This window comes from Glycine max, chromosome 10 (genome assembly GCF_000004515.6).
Source record: "Glycine max cultivar Williams 82 chromosome 10, Glycine_max_v4.0, whole genome shotgun sequence".
Taxonomy (NCBI): domain Eukaryota; kingdom Viridiplantae; phylum Streptophyta; class Magnoliopsida; order Fabales; family Fabaceae; genus Glycine; species Glycine max.
Genome location: NC_038246.2, coordinates 4,794,745 through 4,815,132, shown reverse-complemented (window position 1 = coordinate 4,815,132; position 20,388 = coordinate 4,794,745). Strand labels below are relative to the sequence as shown.

General features: G+C 29.4%; 1 protein-coding gene across 4 annotated transcripts; it reads left to right on the top strand.

Moving 5' to 3' along the window:
* The first annotated feature begins 5,546 nt into the window (after positions 1 to 5,546).
* LOC100796522 (auxin response factor 18) lies at positions 5,547 to 10,641 on the top strand. 4 transcript variants are annotated; one of them, XM_014763000.3, is made up of 7 exons: positions 5,559 to 5,811; positions 5,973 to 6,086; positions 7,432 to 7,663; positions 7,770 to 8,897; positions 9,355 to 9,901; positions 9,992 to 10,277; positions 10,368 to 10,641. In XM_014763000.3, exons 4-7 carry the CDS (start codon positions 7,788 to 7,790, stop codon positions 10,435 to 10,437), a joined length of 2,013 nt encoding a protein of 670 aa, XP_014618486.1. In that variant the 5' UTR covers positions 5,559 to 5,811; positions 5,973 to 6,086; positions 7,432 to 7,663; positions 7,770 to 7,787; the 3' UTR covers positions 10,438 to 10,641. The 4 variants fall into 4 exon arrangements, with proteins under 4 accessions (XP_003537296.1, XP_014618486.1, XP_040862283.1 ...); XM_041006349.1 differs by lacking the exon at positions 7,432 to 7,663; XM_006588721.4 differs by having other exon boundaries at positions 9,355 to 10,277.
* The last annotated feature ends 9,747 nt before the right edge of the window (positions 10,642 to 20,388 follow it).

Below are 20,388 nucleotides of genomic sequence, written 5' to 3'. Positions count from 1 at the left end.
CTTTAAATTAAAAACAATAATATGGAAAAAAAATTAAAATCTACTATCATAAAAAATTAAAAAGATTGAAACAAAATTACCCTACATCATAATTATCAGCTAAGACAGTTGGGCAGATTGACCAAGACTAATACACTAGAACAAGAGCGGGGGGGAATAAAAACTTTTAGAAATTGTTTTGGATGGGTGACAAGAAGACACATCGATCCACAAAACAAGAAGATGAAAAACTTTTTCCCAATTAATTAAAATCGAGCAAATTAAAATCAACCACCTTGGTGGAAGAAAGTTGATAGAAGAAAAAAAAAAAAACTAGAGGTGTTAACATCGATCATGAGACAAGTCATGAACCCTGTATTTAGTGTTTGTGGGCTTGGTGCCTGTAATTGGTCTCGCGAGTTTCAATCGAAAGAGGAACGACAACTTCCTAAATTTGACGTCTGCTCCATGTGTTTTCAGTGGTTACCCCGTCTCTTTCTTCCTTAAATTATCATGTTATAGTTCTTGTTTGTTTTTGGTTTTAGCACCAAGTCTTTTTCTTCCACTAGCTTTGTGTGGGCTTAGATATTAATTGCCTTTTTTCGGAGTTAGAACTTATTAGTCAAAATAAGAGAAATCAAACTCTTACATGATAAAATTATAATAGGTCTAATTCAAAATAAAGATTAATAATTTAAATTGTTTTGATAATTATTATTAAGTATGTGGATCGATTAATGTAAAATTATTCTAATTTAATCAATAATTTTAAATTTAAATTGCGAGTATATAACTTATTAATTATTTGAACTTGAAAAGAAACACCTTATTCAATTTGAATGTGATTATTTCTCATAAAAAAAATATTTATGATTAAAAGAAACTCATACTAGCTAGGGTATATGGCTTTTGGCATAACAACACTCTCTTTCTCTTTATTGTTGCAATCTGGCCTCAGAAAGAGGCAAAAATAAGTGCCGCCACATTTGGCAATACTACTAGTTTTTAACTTCAACAGGTAGGATTGGACCATGCTATGCTACAATTAATAGTATATATCCCACCTATAGTGTGGTGTAAATAATTATTCGCAAATGGTTCACTTTCCCCCCTGTTTAAATTTGAAATAAATGTTGGAAAAATAAAACAGAAGAAAAGAAATCAATGATGGTCTGCCTTTTACCCTTTAACCAGGTTGGGTAAGTAGATTAGGCATATGGTGCACCACTTGACTTAAATTACAACTACAATTTTGCAAAATGCTACACTTACCACATAGTTTAACCTATTACCTATATACAATTGACTCTCTCTCAAAAAAAAAAAAAAAAAACCATATACAATTGACATTTGATAGTGTTACAGATCAGAAAACTATATTCAATAACCGGGCTTTTTCTTTCTGTTTTAGTGTTTTACTAACAATTCATTTCAATTTCAATTTCTGAATATAATCCGCATTTCATACACATATGCAGTTATTATAATTAATAATGTAGTTATCAAATCACAAAGCAACTGAGTCTTAAAAAAATTTAATACTGAAACTTTTTAATTTTACGGCTACTTAATATAGGCATTTTAAATGATATTTTTCGTTTTAAATGTTTTCATTGTAGTGTCGAAAATTGTCAATTGAGTACAAATATCATCAAGGCAGGTCTCAATTAATAACTCGTTGGGGTTATTTGTTGTGTACGGCCAACATACATACCCGGTAAAATATTAAATATATTCATTAAGTATTTTAAAATTTTAATAATCTAAATTTTAGAATTTGTAATCATTAAAAAATATATCTTATGATTGAATAGTTTTTTTTTGGAGGAAAAATGATGATTTTATTTAATAAAAAAATTAATATTGTAAAAATGGCTTTCCATCCCGTGTATCTACAAAGAGAGGAGAAAGAGGGATCACTTTATGTCAATACCAATTACATAAATTGTTACACTCTTAAATGAAGTTTAGTAAATAATAAATAATTATAATAAAAATCCGTGAAGAATATCTGTATTCCCAAAAAAAGAATTACTAATTGTAAGTCATATATATATATATTTAATCGCTGAATAATTAACCAGATTTTTTTTACTGTAAGTAATATTTAATCGAAGTTGAACCAATAAATTATTAACTAACATTTTCAGTTAAATTATCACTCCAACTTTTAAAACATAAATTTGTATATATATATATCATTTTCTAAAAAAAATAATTATACAGTGAGATGCCATGACTTGGTGTCTGAGACATTACCCACCAAGAACACAATAAAAAGTCCGGTCAGGCTCGAGTCTTGACTGCGTTAGCCTCAAAGACCATGGAAGCGTGGACCCATAAACTTGCTGACAAAAAACCATGTTTGGTACGTACGTTACTATCTGAATTTTAAAATATATTCATCACATCTTTGATTATTATAACTTATAAAATTATCAATTCATGTAATGCACTTTAATTAGAGACGGGTAATTTAATTAATTTGAATGGCATTGACAATTGTATACGCCCATGACAATTTTTTTCATAGACAACCAGTGACTTTGAAAAGAAGAAATCTTCTTTGAATCGAGTAGAATTATAAATATGTTTAAACAACATTTTTTGTGAGCCTCAGAACTATTACGTTTTCAAACGAGCCTAGAATATTACTTTTGTGTTGGTCCATTTGAATGAGACTAGGCTTGGAATGTGCATTTACCGAAGACAACAGCAAATTTTTTTTTCTAAACATTTAGTGTAATTATAAATTGAACTCAAATAAACTAATATAATCATGTATAAATTGATCTATGTGTTTTGATGTTAACTCTTTTCTTTTGGTTCCATGTCCAATTTCATGCGTGTCTTCACATTCTGAACGAGACTGAAGCCAAAGCTATGAAGCATTTTGGGTCTGTTCAGTAAATAAAATAGAAAAACAATGTCCAGTTAACCAACCCGTGGGGTTGAACCTATTACCTATTACCTATTCCATAGTCCCACGTCCACATACACAGCTAAGCTAACTACTTCCTTCGACCAAAAACAAAAGGTGAACTCAACTTTATTGTGGACAGTTTCTGCATACAAACTCTTTCATTTAATTATGTTAGTTGTTTTAAAATTTATATTTAAAATCATTTCTAATTAATTTGGAGAATATAAATCTTTACATTATTAATATATTCAAATTAAACTCTTCTGTTAAATTGCATAGACAAAGTATTGATTTTTTTAAAATAATTTAACTAATTACCATTTTTTGCCCTATATATTAGGTGCAATGATTGATGTCTAGAAGTTAAAACACTTTTAATGTAATAAATATTGTGTATACTTTCAATATAAACTTTCATGTATAACTTATGCTACTCGATGTAAGATAATTAAGAAAATTTTGTTGGGATCGCTCAGTTCATTACATGGATATGTGTATGAGTTTAATAATTATAACTTTTAACATAATTATTATAAAAATAAATAAATTTATTATACATAATAATTTATAGTTAAATAATAATATAAAATTATTCTACCATGTTAATACATAATCTATTTCCTCTATTTGTATCTCAAGAGACTTTATTGTACCACACTTTTGGCTTAAAATATCTTAAGAACAAAAAAGAAATGATAATTAAGAAAGTTTTTAGATGATTTTTAAACAAGATCTAGCATGTCTGTTATTATTAAATAAACACATATGCTCATTTATTGATAGGCACACTTTACGTCAGAAGCTCAATATTTAATAGTATTACAATACTAACAGAAAATGGGTAGCTTAATTCGTGTTTATTATTATTTTTTAATTTAACATGTTTGTGTCATAATAATAAAACATTGTATTCTTTTAATGTTTCATTAAAAATAACGTAACACTTTTTAAAATGTTAATAAAGCTATATCAACTAAAAAAAGTAAATACTCCTTATTGAACTTCGGATAAAAAAAGTTTAAATATATTTTTTGCAAGGTAAATTATACTTATTTTATCGGTACTTCAGATAATGTTTTTTAACCGTTAAAATTTTAAAGAATTATTTAAAATGTTATTATCACCGTAGACAAAACAAACATAATCAGAAAGAATTACAAAAAAATTGCAAGTACGAAAAAAAAACTTTAAATTATAAGTAATAAAAGGATATTAAAGAAAAAAATAGGGTAAATGGTCACTTTTGCTTATGAATGTATAATTTGCTTACAAATACGTCTTTGTAAGATCAAAATACAAAATTTAGTCCCTAAAAATGTAAAAAGTACAACAAATATAACCAGCAGTTAACTTCCGTCTGTCACCATTAATAAAATAACTTATGTGATACAGAAAGATGAATTTGTCACTGAAATGATGGTCAACGTAGTCATATCGAATTGTCAACATAGGGACATATTTGTCATATAATATTTTTTTGACAGAGTATGACAAATATATCCAAACATTAATAATAGATTATGACTAATTATTATAATTTGGAAAAATTTATATTAATTGGGATAAATTTTTTTTAACAAACTCGTAAATTAAATTGAGTTTAAAAGAAAAAAATACTAATTTTATAAAGTTCTAAATAAATTTTTTATACTCGGATGCTTATGAAAGATTTAAATAAAAAAAATGTTTATGGTAAAACATTATAGTTAAATTAAATCCATAAATAATTTTTAAAAAAATTTGTAATTGCAATGACACTTTTAATTTGTAAAAAACACTCATCTCCTTGGAATGATATTTTTTAGGTTGTGATTTTTTAAATGATCAGCCAATAAAAAATAATTGTGTATGATATAAAAGAATAATTTAAAAATCAACAAACTTTTATTATAATTTGTAATTTGATGTCATTGTATATATTATTAGACATTCATATTTTATTATGAATTTTTTTTAAAAAAATAATTAAATAAATAGTGTTTGATTAAATAGAAACAATAATTTTCTTATCATTTTATAATAAAAAAATTATGTGTTAATAACATTTATTCAAAAGTTAACAACCAAATAATTGATTTTTTATTTGGTAGTTGAAGAAAAGTAAGAAAAATTTGTCAAAGCAATGCAAACTCACTTCCATTGATAATATTTTGTCACAATCATTATAAATTTTTCAAAATTATAATAATTAGTCACAATATATTATTAACGTTCAAATATATTTATCGCACTTTTTACACTTTAGAGGGACTAAATTTTGTATTTTCATCTTTGAGGGACGTATTTGTCAGCGAAGTGGATGAAGAAAAGTTAAAAAATATTATATAACAAATATGTTCATGTGCTGACAATTAGAGATGACCATATTGACAACCATTTCAGTGGCAAATTCATTGCTCTGTGCCAAGTAAACTATTTTATTTTATTAATGGTGACGGACGGAAGTTAACGACGGGATATATTTATCGTACTTTTTATGCTTTCAAAAATTAAATTTTGTATTTTCATTTTTTAGGAATATATTTGTTAACGAATTATACATTCAACCACAAAAATAATTATTTACCAAAAAAATATAAATTTCTTAACTATTTTGTTTTTTTATGCTTAAAAGGAGACCAAAGTCACCAAACCATTACAAAGTAAGATAGCGTGGATGTGAGACTACTATAAAGTCCTGCCACAACAAAATCACAACCATCAGAAAACATTGGGGAAAAAAACAGAATAGGCTCTGTAACTAACGTGGTGAGGCCAGGAAGAAGGAAGTGTGTGTTTGTTTGTTTTACTCAAAACGCGCGTTCGGAGTCCCGTTCAACGCAATTTCTGTTAGAAAAAGCTTTGGTGTTGAACGTCGTGGTTTGCTTCAAAGCCAAACCAATCTGTAGCAGCTCAATTATCCCTCCACGGTGCGTATGAGTAAACTTAACATTCCAGCTTCTTCTTCACTAGATTTCTGCAAAACCTATATACAAGCTCAAGATATTCTTTCCTCATCCTCAGCAATATCTTCGTTGTTGTTGTTGTTGTTTTGCTGGCTTCTCAAAGATGCGGGGTTTTTCTTTTTCAGATCCGACGAAAAAAGCCGACACACACTCATAACTTGTTTTTCTGGCTTCTCAAGATACGGCGTTTACTTTTTCAGATCCGACGAAAAAGGCGAGAACGAATTCACAAGGATCAGGTTCGAATTCTTTTCTATATTTGAGATCAATTGTCATGCTCCGTTCTAAAATAATATCTTCGGCTTAATACTTAATTAGAAATTATTTTTAACATAAGCTTTAAAATAATTATCATAAAAGTGGTTTAATTATGGTTTTAGTCTTTCAAAATTGGAATATATCTATTTTTTGTCTTTCAAATTGAATTTAGTTCTTGAATCCAGGCTGAGACAAACTTTTTCCAGTATATATATAGGGATAAACAAAAAAAAAACCTTCATCATCAATTTTTTTTTCTATTACATATAAAAGAAGTCATCCTCTGTGGCCGGTGTGTCAGTGTATGTCTGGGCTTACAAGCATATACAATCTAGTTTCAATCTAGAAACTGGAAAAACTTTCAACAACACTAGAGAGAACACATTTACGTCTTAAAAATGTTTTTTAAGTCAATTTCTCGTTGTTATTATTTTATAAATAATTTTTTTTATGTTAATGTTACACTTAAAGTTTTTTTTTTTGTTTGTTTGAGGGAAATAAGTACTTCTGATTAATATTAAATGTTAATAATACTTTTCATATATTAACTATTTCATCATTGTAAAAACATATTTCATTAATTAATTGGCAAAAATATGATTATTTTCTTAAATTCAATGGAAAATTCATAGAAAACTTTAATACTTTATGTATTTTTTATACAAATTTTGTTTTATATAAAAAATTAATATATCTTGATATCACAAAAATAATTTACAAATAAATTCTTAAATATTTTAATTCAGTATCATACAAGATAATTCATAAAAAAACTAAAAATCTTATTAATATAGTAGGAAAATAAATATTTTTATTTCATAAAAAATAATTAATATTTGAATATTATTGTTATTAAATTTTTAAAATCAGCCATAAAAATTATATTATCAAAATTATTACATTTAATTTATATAATATAATCTTAATTATTTTGGCCCCTCCATTTTTTAAAGAGCTTCACCAATAAAAACAATGCAATTTTAACAAAAAAATAGTGGTGTAACGCTCAAAAGTAGACACATGTCAAATATTGATAAGTGATAACGTCACGACTTTTCCTTACTTCTGTTAATGTTGTCTGGCTATAGGAATAGAAACGTATTTTTTGATATTTAAAAGACTAAAGAAGAAAACATCAAATATTAAAAATGCTGTCTTCAATTTCTCTGTTTCAATTTGAATGAACTAGCATCTCTATTAATAGAACAACAGATAAAGAAGACGAAGAAAACTTGGTGGGTTGACTTGAATTGTTTCCTTGTAATTTCAAATTTTGTGACACATAGCACTCTTGCGTCCATGACATTAATTTTTTTTTTGTCAAAGTTGTGGAGACAGCAATTTATTGACAACAATTTAGAGAGATATTTCAAGTTTGAATTGATCCGTCAGCAAAATTCGAAATCAGAAACTATGAGCAACTAGGATTCTCTTTCTCTTTCCCAGCGGAAATATAACCTACAACCACTCTGTGAGGTTGCTTTGAATTGTTGTGGATACATGTGATCAAATATATGATTTTTAATGTAAGAAAGAGGCTCATAAAAATACAACTAAGGTGATCTTTTAATTCGGAAATGAATGTTTTTTATTTTATTTTTTTGTACCTCCGTGATTCTTAGCCATCAATTGTATGCCCATTTTTGGAAAATTTACACTTGCAGTGAAAGTTGTTGAGTGAGATGATTACATTCATGGACACAAAGGAGAAATCAAAAGAGGTGGAGAGTTGTTTGGATCCTCAGCTATGGCATGCATGTGCAGGTGGTATTGTACAAATGCCAGCAGTGAACTCTAAGGTTTATTACTTCCCTCAGGGTCATGCTGAGCATGCATGTGGACCAGTTAACTTCAGGACTTGTCCTAAGGTTCCACCTTTTGTTCCATGTAGAGTGACTGCTGTCAAATACAGGGCTGATCCTGAGACCGATGAAGTCTATGCCAAACTCAAGCTCATTCCTCTGAATGCCAATGATGTTGATTATGATCGTGATGTTGTTGGTGGGGCTGAAACTCAGGACAAGCCTGCTTCATTTGCAAAAACCTTGACCCAATCTGATGCCAACAATGGTGGGGGATTTTCTGTTCCTAGGTATTGTGCAGAGACAATTTTCCCTCGTTTGGACTACTCAGTTGACCCTCCCGTTCAAAACATCCTTGCCAAGGATGTTCATGGAGAAACATGGAAATTCAGACACATTTATAGGGGCACGCCAAGGCGACATTTGTTGACTACTGGGTGGAGTACTTTTGTGAATCACAAGAAGCTTGTTGCTGGGGACTCAATTGTGTTTTTGAGGGCAGAAAATGGGGATTTGTGTGTTGGGATTCGACGAGCGAAGAAGGGAATTTGTGGTGGACTTGAGACTTCCTCAGGGTGGAATCCTGCAGGAGGAAATTGTCATATTCCTTATGGTGGATTTTCGCCCTTTTTTAGGGAGGATGATAATAGAATCTCGAGAAATGGCAATAGCAATGGGTTAAACCCTAGTGTGAGTATGATGGGAAAGGGAAAAGTCAGGCCAGAAGCAGTTTCTGAAGCTTCAAATCTTGCAGCCAATAAGAAACCCTTCGAGGTTGTTTACTACCCTCGAGCAAGTACTCCCGAGTTTTGTGTAAAGGCCTCCCTAGTTGAAGCAGCACTACAGATTAGGTGGTGTTCTGGAATAAGGTTCAAGATGGCCTTTGAAACAGAAGACTCCTCACGGATAAGTTGGTTTATGGGAACTATATCTTCGGCTCAGGTTGCTGATCCCCTTAACTGGCCTAACTCACCTTGGAGGCTTCTCCAGGTAACATCATATTTATTATTCTTAATGCCTTTGAACTAGCATAATACATTATATATCTTTATGACATGAGGATATGTATTTATGTTCTTTTATATGTTCTATTTAGCCTGAAATGCCTTAGCATCAATATTATGCTTAGAAGTGTTGTGATGTCATTCATTTTGCATCATTATCGCATTGGACCATGAATGCATGTAGAGTTGTTAGATTATGTTAAAATATGTTGGCACAATGCATTCGGTAAATTAGAATTTAAAAACAATTAAACTTTTCAATTGCTTATTGCTAATTAAATTAACTTTTGGAGAATTAGAGTATTGATGAAAAATTTATGATGCTATTTGTACATTCACATAAGATTGTGCATTTTACATGTTTAACACAAGTAAATCCTAGTTTAGTTGGATTTCTCTATTTTGTACCAACTATGACTAATTTGATGAAGTTATATTTATAGGTTACATGGGATGAACCGGATTTACTTCAAAACGTGAGAAGGGTGAGCCCGTGGCTGGTTGAATTGGTGTCAAACATGCCTGCCATTCATTTTTCCCCTTTCTCACCACCACGGAAGAAATTGAGATTGCCTCAACAACCAGATTTCCCCCTTGATGGCCAGATTCCTTTGTCGACATTTCCCAGCAACCTTCTAGGTCCTAGTAACACCAACCAATTTGGTTGTCTACTTGAAAGTACACCTGCTGGCATGCAGGGAGCCAGGCATGCTCATTATGGTCTATCCTTATCGGATCTCCACCTCAGTAAATTGCAGTCAGGTCTATTTTCGACTGGTTTCCCGTCTCTTGATCACGCTGCTACGCCAATGAGGGTCTCAAATAGCATAACATTACAAAAGCCCAACCTTAGTGAGAACGTCTCTTGCTTACTGACTATGGCAAATTCTACCCAGTCTTCAAAGAAATTGGATGTTGGGAAGACACCTTCGCTCGTGCTTTTTGGCCAAAAAATTCTCACTGAGCAGCAGATCTCTCCAAGTAGCTCTGGTGATACACTCTCCCCAGTTCTTACCAGAAATTGTTCATCAGATGGAAATGTCGATAAAGTGACTAATTTTTCTGATGGTTCTGGATCAGCTCTTCATCAGGAAGGTTTACGCGAACACTCCTCTTGTGAGAGGTTCCAATGGTGTAAGGATAACCACCAAGAAACTGAGGCTGGTTTGGAGATTGGTCACTGTAAAGTTTTTATGGAGTCTGAAGATGTGGGTCGGACTATGGACCTCTCGTTGCTTCGGTCTTATGATGAATTACATAGAAAGTTGGCAGACATGTTTGGCATAGAAAAATCTGAAATGTTAAGTCACGTGCTCTATCGTGATTCAACTGGGGCTGTCAAACGCATTAGTGATGAATCATTCAGGTAGGAATATTCACAATCACTGCCATATTGAATTGGAAAATGTGGTCCATCCTAGAGCCTGACATGTTTATCTCTTTGATGTTATTGCAGTGACTTCACAAGAACAGCCAAAAGGTTGACTATTCTAATGGATTCTGGCAGTAACAACGTAGGAGTGTAGTGAGGCAAAATAAACTATTCTTTTAATTGTATAAATGGTTCATGAAGTCTCATTTTCTAACCTTTCCCCCTCCTGGTGCAATGGAAGGAGGCAGCCTGATTTAGTTTTTGAATATCAAACTCTACATAAATGTTTCTATTCCATCTCAAAGGGGATGTTTGGATTTTTGAATTTTGGTTAGAGTGATCATAATTTGTGTTTTCATTTTTTTTTTGTCACTATCTCTTTATTTTTGCCTACTTGAGTTTTCTTTTCAAATTTTGTTGGGGAAAAAGGTGGAGGATAAAGAGAGAAGTTTGAGATCCTATAAATATGATTGGTTTGTATGCAGTAAAAAAATATACAGTATTCAATCTAAATATTAGTTGAAACAAAGGGAGAGTCATTCTTGCCTTTATGTATTTACCTGTTCAGAGATTGTACCGTTTTTTCTTGGTGTTGCCTTATAAATTATTTGCCATTACAATTTAATCTTGCATTGAATGCAATTTTAAGGTTGCAAATGTATGTACCATCACCTGTATATTAAATTTGTACCGTTTTTTCTTGTTGCCTTATATTAAATTTTGAGGGTATTAAATTTGTCCTAAATTAATATGTTTTGAAACCATCCATATATATTTTTTAAACCATCCATGTGAACAAAACTAACATTAATGAGTTATGGGTCTTTAAAAAAACATTAATGAATTATATTTCTCTCCCTTTTATGTTATTCTTGAACCAACTTTAGTAAATAATATTTTTCTGAAAAAAATTAAAAAAAATCAAGTTATATTTTTAATTTGCACTTTATAATAAGAATGTAAAATAAGGATGTAGTATTTTTTTTTTCTTCTTTTCAGCCTAAATGTATTTTGAGACTCAGATAGAAACAGGCTTATAATAGATGGGATCTCAATTCTACTTTGGTCATGGGAAATTGGTGCACGGTTGGATCATTCTTCTTTACATGACATTAGCAATGACAATGAACTAGAAAAATGTGAACAAGTTTCCAATCTAGAGACACATCATGTTTGTGAATGCACCATTGATATATCTTCCCAATTAAACTTTTCTTGCTTGACCCGGAAAATTGAACAGTGGGAGAAGAACAAGCAAAACAAATACAAAAAGAAAAGAAAAACAAGATTAAGTTGGTTGAAAGTCTAATCACAGGATAGAAACATAGGTGGAGTTGACTTAATCACCACTTAAGGACCAGATATTTCACAGGCAACAGGTAAAAAGATTATGAACCATGATTCCAAGCAAGTAAAAAAGTGCCACATGGAGAGGACAACGGCATGAAGCAAGAAGGAGGAAATCACAAACATGGAACTTTCCTCACCCAAAAATCAAAATGGAAAATTTAATTCAACCAAACATAAGTCCCATGCTGATGCCGCAAAGTGTGGGGGATAATTAATAGAGCAATTAATTAATATTGTTGTACGTAATAAGTTATGGGTTATCGGGATTGCAAAAACAGAGAGTTGTCAAACACGAAGTCAATAATTTGTTAGATTCGGAGCGTGACACCCATAAAATATTGTTAGCAAAAAAACAACATTATAGTAACAAGAAAGAAAGAGCTGGAAAGCAGAGGAGGACACATTCCTATTTGACTCCACACAAGAAAACAAACAACAACAAAAATAAGGATATGTTACGGTAATACTATTATATTATATTTATATATTAAGAGGCCACACGTGAGAACGTGGGGCCATGTATGGCATGGTAAAGTAAAGGTAAAGGGAAAGGTAATAATAGGTTCACGTGTGGGTGACTTCATCAACGGTGTGTTTACGCATGTGTTGGCGACCGGGCTGTTTTGCTGTTGCCTCCACCTCATCTGTTTTCTTAGCTTTGTCTACACTTTTTTTTTAACCCATTATTAATCCAATTTAGTGCAAGTGTATGTATAAAGTGTGATGTGTTTTTTTTATATAAAATATTAATTATTAATTTAAATATGTATATTATTAATAGATAATTTATAATCTGAAAATTAAAAATTATTCTAAAATTAAGTTTATAAACTTTAACCTAAACATATATTAATGATAATTTATAAATATTTTTATAAGTATTTTTTTAAACATAAAATTCAACTAAGTTATTGGACATAAGTTGTTTATGTGTTGAAATTAAGATTAAATTATTTGAGTATTAAGTTTGATTCTTGGCGAAAATAATTATTAGTTAGGTTTTATTTACATTCTGTTAAATTTCAAATGAATCAATGTCTCTTTCTTCTACTGAATTAAAGAATTTAAAAAATATTAAAATTTATCTTAGTCGTGACAATTTCAATCTAACTTATCTAAAGTTTTATTTTGTTTGTTTTTAAAAAAGAGGTTAGTATTATCCTTGGATCAACTGTTATTAACATTATATTTTCGTTATTAACATTATATTTTATAGATTGAGCAATGCAATCATTTTTTAGAAACGTTATTAGTAACAAAAAATTTAAAATATTTTTATTATATATTAAATATATGAAATTAGGTGGGTTGCATTCTATATAATGAATCTTACTTGTGTTTTATAAATTTTAACTAATAATATGAATTATATAACAAATTACACTCATTTCCCATGAAGTTAGTGTTTATTACACTTACACTCTCTTCCCTAAAATGACATTTCTTTTTGTCTCCCATGAAGTTAGCGTTATTAACGGTGTTAGATTTTGTGAAATGTCCTAAGAACCTCTATCATGCTTGTGCAAGTCTACTCCCAGACCAAGTTTACGCTGGATTTTGCGTACGAAAACATCTTCAGCTCGCTCCTCACCTCCGTTGTCAACTTGGCCGCCTTTGTCAACCACAACAACTTCACCATCCCCTCCTCCTCCAACGTCGTTGACAGCCTCTTCTAGTGTTGCGGTGATCTCACCAACGATGAATGTTTTCATTGTGTGTCGCATGCGGTCTAAATTATATTAAAAAAATGTCTTACTACTTAAAGACTCCTTTTTGTGGGAAATGGAGATCTAACTGCAATTGTATTCCCTTTTCTCTTAACTGTTGGACTACAAAATGATAAAGGCTAAAAAAGAGAGAGACAGATCACGCTGGAGAGTCACCGGCAATTTACTTAAAAAATAATAATAATGGAGAAAAAAAGATAAAACGAATTAATGGTGAGAATTAAATCTCTGGTAGTCACGGAGACAAAATGCAACATAAAGGTGGTTAGAATTTATCTCCACTAAAGAAAAAGAAAACGCAACGTGAAGATAAATCTTATTCACTGTTCTAAGCTTATCTTGTCCTTTTTTATTAGGCTAATCCATTTTCAAACTTTATGGTTGCTCACTCACGAGATTTTATTTACGTACAGAGAAGGAATTGGGGAATCAAATCCTAGGACTTTTTTTTTTCAAAGAAAAAAATCCAGTTATATATATACTAATTTTATGATAATTAATTTTTGTCATAAAATTTGATCGTTTATTTTTAGTGAATTTTTTTTTTCAATTACATATTTTTTTTATTCATAAGATTTAAATTTAATATTATAGTTAAGAGAATTAAATATAATATTACTTGTATGAATTCCTTATTGATATGTATAAGTATATATACGTATGGACCTTCACTAGATATTAACATTTGCAAGTGGGGCGTGCGGAAACATGTACAGCTAGTAGTTTACCCTCGTATTTATTCATGATCACATGGCAAAGGTCCTTTAATGATTCTGCTAAACAATCCGTCGAACCATGCATGCTTGAAGCTTCCATGTTCATAGCTAAGTCTTCATTCATATACGATCCTCTGCCATTGAGAAGACAGAATCCGAAACACGAGGATCCCTATAAATGACCAGATCTTGAGTTGGATCATATGACGTGAAATCGTATTATCAACGGCACCTAATTATGCATGTGAATATACATAATACGATAAAAACATAAATAATGATACACTTAAAGATTTTTTTTTTTTCTCTTACTATCTTATCCTCATCTTATGTAACATTTTTCCATTTCCTTTACTTAGTATCTCTTTTTAAATTGTGGGCTTAGTTCTATTTTCCATCGTATAATTTGACAACCGAGTAATTTTCATTTCCGAGGTTTCAATTGCGTACGTAAGACTATCCATATACTTTTCGAATAAACAAACAATTGATGTTCCATCCCATTTTTAACATTTATGATATTGTGGATTACATTTTTAACAAATATCCGTTGTGTATATGGTGCACATATACAATAGAAACAAATTTCTATTGTGTAGTAAGGTGGAAATATACAATTGAAATAAATTTTCGTTGTGTAACTGGAAAATTTTAAAATTGTGTGATTTGGCATTTTTTTTATTTTTAAAGGAGATTAATTAAAGCAATATCTTAAACTACTTGTTAGAAATAACTTGATAAATATAAATGGATGCAAGAATATAAAAAAAAAAAAACCTACTAAAATTAACATAGATACCTAACACGACATTGAATAACAATACAAAAATAAACTACAACAGAAATAAACTACTTTTTGTTGTGTATCTGAACCATTTACACAATGAGAACTTTCTCCCTTGTGCAAAAAAAGCACAACGAAAATAAGTTTCTATCAAGTATGCAAAAATAAAAAGGCAAGTTTAGGTGACTTACTTGAACTTCGAATAAAAAACGGAGGTCGCCTAAGAGAGGAAAGCAGACTTGGAGTAAAAGTGAGGGGTGGGGGCTTTTGTTTTGGTTGGGGTGTTTAGGGGGCGGGGTAATAAGGAAAAGGCTTGGGGTACGATGGTATTTTCACTAGACTGGAGATTTAAATAGGTAAGTAAGAGGTGTCAATAGTAAGCCCTAATCATTTTCGAGTTTTTAGTCTTAATTGAATCAATGTATTAATTAGCCCGACCCAGTTAAAAGATAAAACTCCAGCCCATTATAAACCTTATCACACCAGTTGATGAATGAAACTTGAACTATCAACTCTATTATGCAACTTGAAATGTACGAAACTTCCCATTTGCTTTTATTCATGGATAATCTAACCTGGAGTCATGGGAGGGAAATATTTCGTCACTTTCCCTTCAATTTTATATATAAAAAAATTACAAACAAAAAACCCTAAAATTGCCCTTTTTAACGTGACTCAACCCCTTTTTGGGAGCAACCCAACTGTCCAAGAATCGCATGATGCAGCTCAGATTTGGATCCATCCAATAGAGAAGTAATTCGCATGATTCAAGTTCAATTCAAGGTAAACAAAAAAAAAAGAATCTTCATGAGATTTGTATCAATTTCTTCAGAAATTGTTTCAAATCAGGACGCAAACAAGCTGTATGATTTGTGAGAAGAACTAGCTACTTTAATTTGCCCCCACCCCCATGTGTTTAATATAATGTTATGTACTTTGAGGATACATTGGGACATCATCCAATTTATTTGGTCATACCACAAACAATCAACATATACAACCTACAAATGTGAAAATGGAAAAACATTCAAAGAATAAGACTAAAAAAAGGTGGTTATTTTTAATTGTCATCGGCTTGATACTAACCATTTTTAAACAAACAAAATGTAAATGACAATAATGAAAAATAAGAAAATAGCTAAGCATGAAAAGTATTAATAATTTTTTTATCGATAAATATTAATTATTAATTTATTAATTTTTTTATTTTTGTCAGCAGGAGAGATTAAATTCATAACTTTTTTTTCTTTTTTCCTTTTTTTTTCGTGTCTACAATATTAGCAACTGTTACTAACTAGATATAAGTGACACAGCAAAACCCTTGGATTAGTAACAATAATAACTCCAAATGCACTGAAAGTATCATACAAGAGCTTCTCATCCACATCTGGCAGCAACATTAGGCTCAATGCATGACTGCATGAATTTGTTTAACACTTGCATGATTTGGTGACTCACAGGATCAAGATTGCCAATGAAAAAGGGATTCTTGGAACCAAAAAAATGTAAAATTAATCAAGAAGCGTGTAAACTAAATATTTCTTAATCAAGTGACACGGGCATTGACACAAGATGCTAGTTCATTTCATGCCTTTTCATACACTGAACCAAGGACGGATATAAGGAGGGCCTTAGCCCCTCCTCCTGCATGACTCTAATAAATTTGCCTGCATTGCCTTGTAGTTGTAGCAAGCTAGGTAACAATTAATAAATAAGATGAGTAAACTAAAACACATTGAAGGAACTTCACAGATTTATGAATATAATAGGAAATCTAAATTTATGTTCACACAGATTATTTTGACTATCAATTTATCATTCATTTTATATTTACAAGTCAACATTAATCGCTTTAATATACTATTATTTTATTATAAGCATATCTGTATGTATTATATATTGTTATAAGATTTGATGATTTTTAATTTTTATTGTTATTATTATTTCTTGGATTGTGAGATTATTATTGTGAATCTTGTTTGATAGTTGTTTTAGCTGTGAGACTAAAGAGTCTTTCAAAAGTTAAAAAAAAATAGTATGAGTTATAATATGTGAAACCTTTAATAATAATCTTTTAGAGCTAATTATTTTGTGTTAGTGACAAAATGGGGGATAAATAAAATACAACCCATGATAATGGTTGGTGTATTTTTATTTTATGGAGTTTTAGAAATGTTACGCACCTATTTAATTTCATTTACTATCTAAATGTACTGAAAAATTAATGAACGAAATTGATAAGTAGATAAAAATCATAAATATTCATACAAATCACTCAATAATGTAGTAAATCTATACTACATGGTTATTACATTAACAAAATTTTAAGAAATAATTATTAAATATGTAAATCAATAACTACTTTTTTTAATATTAGGCACCTTTTTTAAAAAAAATCTTGTAAAAAACTAATTTTTTAAAGTTATTCTTCATCAAATAATTATTTGTTAAAAGTTAGTAAATATTTAAATAATTGAAAAAAAAATACCCCCCCCCCCCTTAAAGGGTTTCTGGATCTTCTCTGCACTGAACATGGTGTTTTTTATTTTGTCAACTACACTGAACATAGTAATAGAACTTCCTAAAGTAAGGAGGCAGAGGAATGAAATCCTTAATGTAGTCTAGAGTACAAAGTATACTCTCATATTAATTACTATGAATAAAAAACAAGAGAGATTTAATTATAAGAACGATGGGATGTTAGAAGAGACATACGGCACATAATCATCCATAAATACATGTATGTTTTTTTTTTTCTGGTCTTGTTTTTATATTCTTGATGATTATGTACGATGTTTAATTGTTTATCACTATTCAGCTTCTCCTCTTCGTTTTTTCTCAACAATTATTTTATGCATTTGATAACACTGAGTTTTAAACTTAAAAACTATCCATGTTTCTCACTGTTAGGCTCACCTTAGTAAATTATGTATCCATAATTTAAATTAACCTTAAAACTAATACAATTTTTATCCAGTGAAATTAAAATTTAACATTACAATCACATTAACAAACTTTTACTTGTCTAAAAATAAATATATTACATCAGCAACCTTAAAAGGTAAGTTATAAACTTGATTCAATCCTACAAAATGAAATTTACATTTTATTTATATATTTTATTTAGGCTTCATCGCTAGATAAAGATGAGATCTTCAATACATATTTCTCACGCCGAAAATTGGACAACTCAAACGTATAAGACTAGATATTTACAAATGATCCAACAGTGATCTAATAATGAATAACACGATAGACTCGGTACTAGATCACTATAATAAACTTTGATGTCATCTTAAAAAATAAATTATAAACCTAACTCAATTCTATAAATTAACTTATAAGATAATATTTACACCTATTTACTTCTCATCGCTATAACTAGATTGAATAAAATGAAATTTTATACCCTTTACTAGCTTAGATACTCAAATTTCTTTGAAAGGGATTAAGGCATAACGGTTATTCGGCTTATGCCATGTGTGAGACATTTACCACTTATTAGAAAGTTGCAAATTACATCAAAGTCAATCTTATGCCAATTAGATAAGTGGAACCCTTAAATGTACATTCATTTTTTATGGATATTTTTTAAAGTTCTCTTAAATATATTTTTTAAGATGTAATAATCATATGCACTATACGAATAAATTTTTTAACTTGTAATTTTAATTGAATTTAAATATATTTGTACAATGCACATGATTCTTGTTACACCTTATTACTATTATTAGCAAGCATCTTACTCATCCATTCGTTATATGAATATTCAAGAGCAAATTATAAATTATAAATATTTAAAATTATTCTGCTTAATTAATTAATGTTTAATCTTTAGATACAATTGAAAAGGATAAAATGTTAATATTATAAAAATTGGATAATTAATTTTAAAAACCTTAAATTAAAAATTAAAAATATCTTGTGTTATTCTTTTATAGAGAGTGTTAAAAGATTATGTATTTATGAAAGAAAATGTGCCCTAATGCAATATATATACATTCATTCCAAAGTAATTAATTTGAGATGGTTAGAAACTGAGATTTAAAACAAGGGTTTCAAACTAAATAACTAAAAAATAATTTAGTAGTTTCGAAAATGAATAAAAAAATACTTTTTTATCCCACTCGTGAATTAATTAAAATCAATATTTTGAATTAATTAAAGTGTTTTAAATCTTTATTTTCTAAAAATAACTAATCAAAACATTAAATTTCTCTAAAATAATAATATTTTAAATTTTTTTCCTCTTCAATCTTAATCTTTATATAAAATCTTTTAAATTTTCTCAAAATTTCAGAAAATGTTTGACTTCCTAATTTTTTATAATTATTTCATGTCTCATGTCCATTATAAGCCCCAACATATTTAGATAGAAAATGAGAATTTAAGGATTTTATGTAAAATAAATTTGATAGGGGAGGCCAAATTTGTTAAATTCAAAAACATGAATTTAATTGGTTAAAAATACTTTTAGGATTAAAATGGCACATAGGATTAATATGTCACAAAAAATGCCCCATAGTTCAAAATAAAGATTTCAAACATGTAATTTTTTTATCAAAAAGAAACATGTAACTAAATCTATATAAAGAAAAATAATTAATATAAAGATTCATTTGAAAGTAATTATAGTATAGCATGGTAAGCAGTTGAGATTTTCAAATAAATAATAATTTTTTAGTTTGAAAATTGAATAAAAATATATTTTTCCCTCTCAAGAATTAAATTTTATTTTATTATATAGAGGTTTTAAAATCAAAACATTGACCCCTGCCAGATAATTAAAGTTTTCAGTTTTCATAAAAAATAAAAATAAAATAAAAACTCTTGATTTGAATATTGAAAACATTGTATTGCAATAATTCATGTAATTAAATTTGTTAGACTAAAAGCATCTACGCGTCATAGACAAAATGAAGCACCTATATATGGAAGAAAAATGTGACATCCTTTTTATATATGTTTCTTATTGCATGTAGATTGAATACACACACCAGATCGAAAATAGTCCTTGTGTCTATGTTTTTCACATGACCCTTGGCCTTGTTTGTTATACCCAAAGGCACAAAGTCACTGATCAAAGGTGACAGAAACATCTGAATGCTATTTGCGTGGTAATAAAGCACTTTTGTGGAGTTTGTGCAGTCCAACAATGAAAGTTCAGCATGCCTAAGGTATGTCTCTATTCATTTTCTTTTAATTTCTAAATCTATTGTTTGATTGTGTCCCTATATTTATCAGAAACGTGAGATAACATTTGTATATGAAAAAAATAAGTTATAAATTAATGATATAAAATAGTTTTATATTGTTCTCAAATCACAAACTTGATAAGTTTATTTTTTAAAATACTTCACACTAATACTAATATTATGGTAATCAGATGAGTAAAAATAAATCAAAGAGTAAATTTTGTCAAAATCCAAGAACATAGGAGACAAACTTATGATGAGTCAAATAGTATAATTTATCCAAATATTAAATTAAGATTTAAAACAAAATCAATGAGCTTGTAACTTCATTAA

Bases quoted from the DNA above. Each gene is read 5' to 3' on its own strand.
- LOC100796522 (XM_003537248.5), top strand. From the start codon at position 7,788: ATGATTACATTCATGGACACAAAGGAGAAATCAAAAGAGGTGGAGAGT. The intron at 8,898-9,354 runs GTAACATCATAT...TTATATTTATAG, and splicing joins CACCTTGGAGGCTTCTCCAG to GTTACATGGGATGAACCGGA. The intron at 10,278-10,367 runs GTAGGAATATTC...ATGTTATTGCAG, and splicing joins ATTAGTGATGAATCATTCAG to TGACTTCACAAGAACAGCCA.